This window comes from Amblyomma mixtum, chromosome 10 (genome assembly GCF_055824585.1).
Source record: "Amblyomma mixtum isolate Tamu chromosome 10, ASM5582458v1, whole genome shotgun sequence".
In the NCBI taxonomy this organism is placed as follows: domain Eukaryota; kingdom Metazoa; phylum Arthropoda; class Arachnida; order Ixodida; family Ixodidae; genus Amblyomma; species Amblyomma mixtum.
In genome coordinates, this window is record NC_143021.1 from 64771096 (window position 1) to 64778930 (window position 7835).

The 7835-nt window shown below is 46.2% G+C and overlaps 1 protein-coding gene across 1 annotated transcript; it reads left to right on the plus strand.

The window, feature by feature from the left end:
- Positions 1 to 4071: 4071 nt before the first annotated feature.
- On the plus strand, positions 4072 to 5133 carry LOC149325972 (uncharacterized). The gene has a single exon (XM_089563120.1). It carries the CDS (start codon positions 4117 to 4119, stop codon positions 5131 to 5133), a length of 1017 nt encoding a protein of 338 aa, XP_089419246.1. The 5' UTR covers positions 4072 to 4116.
- The last annotated feature ends 2702 nt before the right edge of the window (positions 5134 to 7835 follow it).

Below are 7835 nucleotides of genomic sequence, written 5' to 3' on the forward strand. Positions count from 1 at the left end.
CTTAAAAATAAGGGATGAAATGCGTGCCGCCCACATTAATCTACCTTTGCTGTCATCTTTGTCATCTTCGCCGTTCCTTTTGTGGTCTGTCGCAGATGCGCATGCACTCACGGTCGTCTTTTCTTGTATGTTCTACGAAAAACGTGTTCAATAAACATAGTTGGAGTCAGCGCCCGTCCTGTCATGTCCTCTGTGTATTCGTCCTAAAAGTTAGCGCTGCTTAAATTTTAACGAAAGAAAATGATACCAACTGTTCTGGAAAGTTTCTGAACTACGTCATTAATATGGTCATTCCACGACATATCTGCTGCAAAGTAAACGCCCAAATTTTTCACAGACTGCACAAATTCTATTCTGGTATTGTTTAATTCAATTAGAGGAAGTTCAAAGTGTTTGTGACGTGGGTGAAACACGACTGCTGCAGCTTTGCTAACGTTAATTCTGGAGTGATTATCAGCGGTCCAAGTATTTATTTCTTATAAGGTTTTATTAGCTCGATTTGCGGGATGACTTGGTGACGGTCGTGGTCGAAGGGGTTCGCCAAGCGAATCCCCATGCTGGAGGCGACAGCGCCAAATCTCTGCAGTTAATTGGTGCGTTTGCTGGGGCCACTGAGCCTCCTCCTCAGTGACCGCAGAAAGCGCTGTTACGACCGTTGGAAAAATCCCTCGGAGAATATTCGCAAACGCTAAGTACATTCGATATGAACGTCACAGTTGTTTTCGGAATTCATGCGCTGTGAAGCGACGAAACGCAAATCTTTATCTGCGCCAAACAGAATTTTTTTTGTGGTTTCTGCGACAGCTGCACGATAATTGCGTATGTTTCGTAATACTCTCCGGGTGAAACACAGCATTAAGTGCTGACTCCAAACTGCACGTGCGCCAATGCTAGCTGCAGACTACGGTAGTGAAAACGCACAGCAACAGAAATGGCAGCAGCTGTAACTGAATGAGCAACACGAAATTCCTCAATGAACCTGTTTGCAGTTTTATGTATGCTACCGTGCTCATCGCTGTAAGCATTTCCTAGACACGAAACAGCTCGCCACATAGGTTGCAGCCTTCCATGCCGCACACATCGTCATTAATACTCAACTTCATGACAACTCTGGAAATGCATGAGGAGACTGCATGGCACTTTTCGAGGAACTCTAGGCAGAAAATGGACGCAGTGAGATGTCGGAACAGAAATTCTCTAATCAGGGACGGAACCTGTGAATTCCTTAGTAAAAAAAAAAAGGGGGAGGGATGAAAGAAAACAGGACTTACCGGTCATAAATATCTCCCGTGTGTCATACGCGTTACCCTTTCAATTTCTCCCAGCACTACTTCCGCTGGAGCCGTGTTCGCGGGCACACGTTGTGTTGGGAATTCCATTTCGATAGTCTCCCACTCCTTCCTTTTCCTGGTTGTTCGCCAGCCCGGCCTCGTGTGGATAAGGTTATCCCGCTCCATTTGGGAGGAGTTGACCTGCTTGTCCGATCTCTCCATCGCGCGCGCATGAAAGACTGAAGCATGCTACAGAATACAAAACACACTGCAATCGCCTGTACGCTATGAATAAAAAAAAAACGAAAAGTGTATGCAATACAAACTGTCAATTTACAATTACAATGCGCGAGAACCTTAGAAGACAGTGAAACAAGAGCTGCCGATACTGGTGATGATGCAACCGATGGAGGTGCGCAAGCGGGAAGACTACGGCGGCACGACATCGACAGAAGCAGTGCTACGCGCGCTACTATAGTGACGGCGGCTTTTATGACAAGAAAAAATAACATTAGTTCACCGAAGCTAGCCAAAAAAAAGTTTGTTTTTAAAAATTGCTGCTTAAGACTTGTAACATATATTAGCGGTGTTGCTTTCGCGCTTCTCTTCTTTTTTGTTCATACATTTATTATATATGCAGAAATGCCAATTGCGCCTACTTATATCTAAAAGTGCTACTTTCATAAGTGGATCCTACGAGCCGTTTTTAAAACTTTCTTCGCCACTTCAAAATGCACGCTTCAGTCCGAACTTAAGTTTCGTTCTTGAATACGGCGGTCAATCTGAAACCCTCCCAATCACAGCGTGCGTCCCGATGCCATAGCCGATTGCACAGCAGTAGTATATCCGCTAGAAAGTTTTGCACACTGCATCGGCGCAGATTATAAGTGGTGTATCTGAACCTTTGTGCGCATTTAAAATGTCTTATTTTTCAATTGCAATTGTTATTTTGATAATTTCATTTCCTATTTTTTTAATGCATCAGACTTTCATGGAATGTGTTTTATCATGTTTACGCCGCATGGTTCGCGACTTGTGTATATTTGCGCTTTAATCTGATCATGCGTTTCATTTGAAATCGTGTGACAGTGTGCTGGTCGTCTCTGTTGTTGGAACGTCAAGGAGGGTTGACGGCTGACAAGCGGCTTGTTTATGGCTTTTACCTCAGCCTCCCCACTTCTTGAAAATGAAAATGAAAACAGTAAAGAAAAAAAGAACAAGAAAGTATCCACACCCAACAATGCCGGACAAAAGCATTTGTGGGTGGTAAATCGTTTTTTTTTTTCATATAATGTAAGATTTCACAATAACAATCGGCAGATCACGGGATGGCAGTCTGGAATTTTTTTCTATTCAAGTTTTTCGTAGCGTAAAAAGCGTTATTTTTTATATGACAGCCTTTATTTAAAGTTCGATCCGATCGATGGAAACATTCTAAAAGAAAAATTTTGCTTGATAGCACAAAAATGGACCGTTTCCTTCAATATTGCCGTGAATGTTCATAGTGTTTGTTCATTCTTCAAAGCTGCCGCTTTATCTCTTTGTGTGTAATGCAAGACGCGCCTGGATATATCTCGATTGATAGCATCTAGGCGGAGAAAATTCTATGTTGTTCCAGTGTTCTAGAAACTGTCCAAGCTTTATCTAGAATGTTCGCTATCTGCTTTAAAAAGAGCGTGAACGAGAGCAGCCGGGAGAGCGGCCGACGACTGAGCACGCTTGTTGCTGCGCCGCCGCCGAGTGGTTCAGTTCTTTGCGAGCGCAAGTCAGCCCAAATAAAGAGTTTCGTTTAGAAGCCATTCTTCCTGTTTTATTATATGCCGGACTACAGTTACCACTACGTGACATCTGACTACGTGACAATATTTCCATAAGCGTATCTTGCAAATTTCCTATTTTCAAATTTTTTTCGCGAGAATGTTCGGCATGCTGAGCTAAAAAATAAATTTCTTTTATAAATGCATCTTTATCGGTATCGAAAATCGACGCAGCGGTGGCGTAGTTGCTTGAGCATCAGCGTCACATGCAGAAAGTGCGGGGTTCGATCCTAAGTGCAGCCGGGTACCCAATGGGGATACAGTGGGTCAAGCTTTCCCCTGCCTGGAAATGGGTCTTTGACCCCACCTTGAGAAAAATTTAAACCTCATGCCTTGCGCTCTTTGGCCACAGATGCCATTGCGCCATAAAAATTCGTAATCATCATCATCTGTATCCAAAATACAAATTCTCAGTGTATCGCAGATGCAATCTTGAAGTACCGTGTGCAGTCCTGGGATCTGTCTACCCGCAATCTCGTCCACCCCCCTCCCTTACACGTATTCAGAAAACCCAGGGAGTCAGCGACTCCACCGCCGGATTTCTCCACCGCCATATAGGTACCTTACCTCAGGGGAAGCCTACGAACGGCATCAATTCAAATGAATACCGTTCCAAACCTTCACAAATGCCGCAAAATCCATCCTATTCGAAACAAAAACGCCGTCCTTGGCGCAGCACTTGTCCGACACGCTCAAATACCATGGGGCTGCCAGCACGCCTGACCATCGTCACCTTGGAGAGAAAATGTCCAATGACCACTGAGGCCTTGAACTGCGGACTCCAACCACCAGCTCAGCCCGCATGTTTTCTTTGGTCATTAAGCATTTTTCATTCTCCTCCTCCGTACACCGGAGCCGCGCGCTGATGTGCCACTGCCTGGATGAAAAAGACAAAGCGGCCATCTGTTTTCGCCCCGCGCCTCGCGCAATGACCGGGCGCACAGCTGCTTTGCCTTTGCTGTAGGCCGCCACCGACGGCCGAGCTGCCCTCTTGTCCAAGCGGCACCTGCGCCGACAGACAGGACAGCATGGGCGACAGTACTCCCTCTTGCGCCGAGGAGGGCAAGCTTCCTGGCGGATGTTCCCTCCACTTGGACGGCGACGCGCCCGAGCAGCCACAGCCCGCTCGCTCCCCGCAGGTGAAGACACTGATGGGCTCCGGGGACAAAGAGGAGGCCGACAGCGCAGGCCAGCCTCACCCGAGCGGCGCTGAGGACGCCGCACCATTGGCCTTGGAGACCGCCCAAGGTAGCGGCGACACACCGATCGATCCAGCTGCATTGGAGCAATATCTACTGGAAGTCTATTACGGGCCTATAGTGACAGCTACCGGTACAGTGTCCATGTTTCTGAAACACCGCGTACGCGTTGACATCTCGGTGGACCGGGCCGTGCGCGTCGTCAACTTCGCAAAGCATTGCATGGCTGCAATCGGCCGCCGGGGAGACCGCGGCTGTATCTGCCACCCATGCGGACGAGTTCTTCAGGAAGGTTCCACCATAGACGTCGAGACGGGAAAGCGACTGGCCAAGATCTCCAGTCGAGGGGTCACATTCACAGCGTTCCACGCCCGCCAACTTCATGGCCTCGTGTACCTGGTTGACAACTCGGGGACAAAGTCAACGACCGAGATGTTTAAACTGCAGACCTACGACGTGGCCCAGGATGTGTTCCGCTGCGGGTCAAAGCAGGGCATCCACTCCATCAACAAGTGCTACGAGATCATGGCACAGGCCATTCAGCAAACAGCGGAGAACGGAGAAGACGTCTGGTTGATCGGGGGAGTGTGCGTCGTGCAAAAGTCGTCGGGCGACGTGGAGGTTTCTCCGGGCTTTGGTCGGAGCATTATTTTCACCTCACCGGCAGATGGAGCAATCTCGATTACCACCCATGTCTCAAAGATGGCCGCCAGCTACTGCCCGGACAAGTATCTTTTCGTCAGGATGGGCCGCAAGCGGATTTCTGTCAGCGCTGAGAAGTTCGTCGTCAGAAACGGCGGCCAGAAAGCCGGCTTTGACAGCCGCGGTCGCCTTTCACTTCGCTGACTAAAGAAATCGCCCGACGATGCTCTATTAAAGGCACCTTTTCTTCTCCGTCTCTTTTCGGTGTAAAATCTGAAGTGCGGCTGGAATTTAAGAACACTGAACAGGCTTTCTGAATCAGACTAATTTGATTAGGCATGTGCTAGATTTTCGGGAAACCTCTAAAACTCATACGATTGAATTACTCAGTAATTTTTCAGTAATTAACTTTTAAATCAATGAGTGCTAGGGGAAGCTTTAGAAGTTGCGAAGCATGAAAGGAAACCACAGCTAGAGTCGTTTTTGATGCGTTTGCTTTACAGAGCAGTTATTTTCCGTACCTTAAAATGGGCGAGAAATTCAGTGCAGTCTAACCAACGACGTGCTCTTGAGGTATTCTGCGCATTACGGCGCTTTCTTAATTTCACTGTATCAACGGTTCAGTATCCTAATTCTAGTTACGCCGCCCTCCTTGTACCAGGGCTTGTTGACAGGAATTTTACTTTAAAACCGCCTCAGAATCCAAAATAAAAAGCTAACCCACTCCCACAGGAGATGATGAACAATTTATGCGCGGTTTTTCTTGGTTCGGGAAAGAAAAAAAGAGAAGAAAAAAGTTATTTTTAGCAGAGGGCTCGAGGTGCTGTCTTAAGCGTGGAAACTCGCAACGCGAATGTGTAGCGCTATACGAGCTGACGCAAATGATCCTAAATGCGCTCTTATTTGTTCCTGTAAAATTTCCGCCAGGCGGCACTGCTTAACCGAAAGACTCACAGTGGCGGAAAAGAACTTGAAAACTAACCAGTAAGTATGCCGGTCATGAGGACGGAGAAAGAAAGAGCATTAAACGACAGGTTAAAAACGCGGAATTTAAAAATTGGATGAATTCAATGGAAAAGAAACATAGTGTAGACCTATATCGATACTGGAAAAGGCAGATCAAGAAATAATTTTTCTATGATAACTGAAGAAGCAGTACCCTACTTTTTGAAGCTAGGTCAGGGTGTCTTAGAACGCGCAGCTACATAAAGAAATTTAACGAAGAAGATAACACATGTGCCGTGTGTGTTATATCTGTGGAAACAATTCAACACCTCATAATCAAATGTGATGGTATCCATCCGGATGTCGATGCAGGCACAGTCACTCTTCCTGAGGCCCTAGGGTTTAAATATAACAATGGTCATGTAAATAAATCTGCAGTGTAAGTTAGCAAAAAGCGAATGGAGGATTGGTGGCTGAAAAGCAAAGATGTGGCATAAGATTAGAATTGTAGGAAACCATACGTTAAGGTTTGGTTTGGTTTATGGGGTTTAACGTCCCAAAGCGACTAAGGCTATGAGAGACGCCGTAGTGAAGGGCTCCGGAAATTTCGACCACCTGGGGTTCTTTAACGTGCACTGACATCGCACAGTACACGGGCCTCTAGAATTTCTCCTCCAAAGAAATTCTAGCCGCCGCGGCCGGGATCGAACCCGCGTCTTTCGGGTCAGCAGCCGAACACCATAGCCACTGAGCCACCGCGGCGGCCATACGTTAAGATGATGGCGAATCTTAATGAGAATTGCCAACACAGTAAACAAAAAATAGTAAAGAAAGAAAAGCTGAGCATGGTGGCAATTGCCACCACCCCGTTTCAAAGGGGGCGCTCCTATCCATCCATCCATCCATCCATCCCAATGAACTTCTGTGGCACATATTAAAAGATGAAGGCATCGGTGTTGAGCTAAATGATTTTCTACAAGAATTATTATCCAGATAATCATGTTGAAATTACACGGGGTGTGATAAAAAATAGAACTGTCGAGGTACGCGAAGGATTAAGGTAAGGTGGTCCTCTATCACCAGTGCTGTTCATGCTTTATATGATATACATAAAAAATCTACTCCAATAAAGTAAACTAGAAAGAGCGTTGACTCAAAATGGCGGAAAAGAACTAGGAAGCCAACCAGTACGTATGCAGGACATGATGACGAAGTATTAAACTAGGAGGAAAAAGCGCGGAAGGTAAAAACTGGATGAGTAATGTAAAAGAGGCAGTGTAGAATTATATCGATAATGGAAAAGGTAGATCAGGAAAGAATCATTCTACGATAACTCAAGAGCCAGTGCCCTACTCTTTGAAGCGAGGTCAGGGTGCCTCAGAACGCGCAGCTACAAAAAAAAAACATTTAACGAAGAAGATGACACTTCTGTAGTGCATGGCAAATCTGTCGAAACAATTAAGCCTGAGGACATCATGATCATAAAGTGAAAACCTCCTACTCAAATGCGATGGTACCCATCCCTGTGTCGATGCAGGCACAGTCGCTCTTCCTGAGGCCCTCAGATTTACATATAAAAATGGTCATGTAAAGAAATCTCCGATGGAAGTTAGCAAAAACCGATTGTAAGATTCGTGGCTCAAAAGCAGTGAGATGACATAAGGTTGTAAGTGTAGGACTGAAAACGCGCACTTAAAGAAAATGGCGAATTTTAAGACCAATTTACAGCACAGTTAGACAAAAAATAAAAAAAAAAACTAGCTGCTGTTTAACTACTGCTGAACGTGGTTAGAGAACGAAAGCTGTGGCTTATCGGGCAACTATACGCGGCTTGGCGTCTGTAACATTGAGTGCGCTCCGAACGCTGGACAGGTAGCACGTTCACTCTCCCACCCTGCCAGGTGGCAGTTAACGGCTGATCACGAGAGTTTGCTCCCCCATGAACACTGCGGCCTATTGCT

Coding starts and splice junctions, on each gene's coding strand:
- LOC149325972 (XM_089563120.1), top strand. CDS start 4,117: ATGGGCGACAGTACTCCCTCTTGCGCCGAGGAGGGCAAGCTTCCTGGC.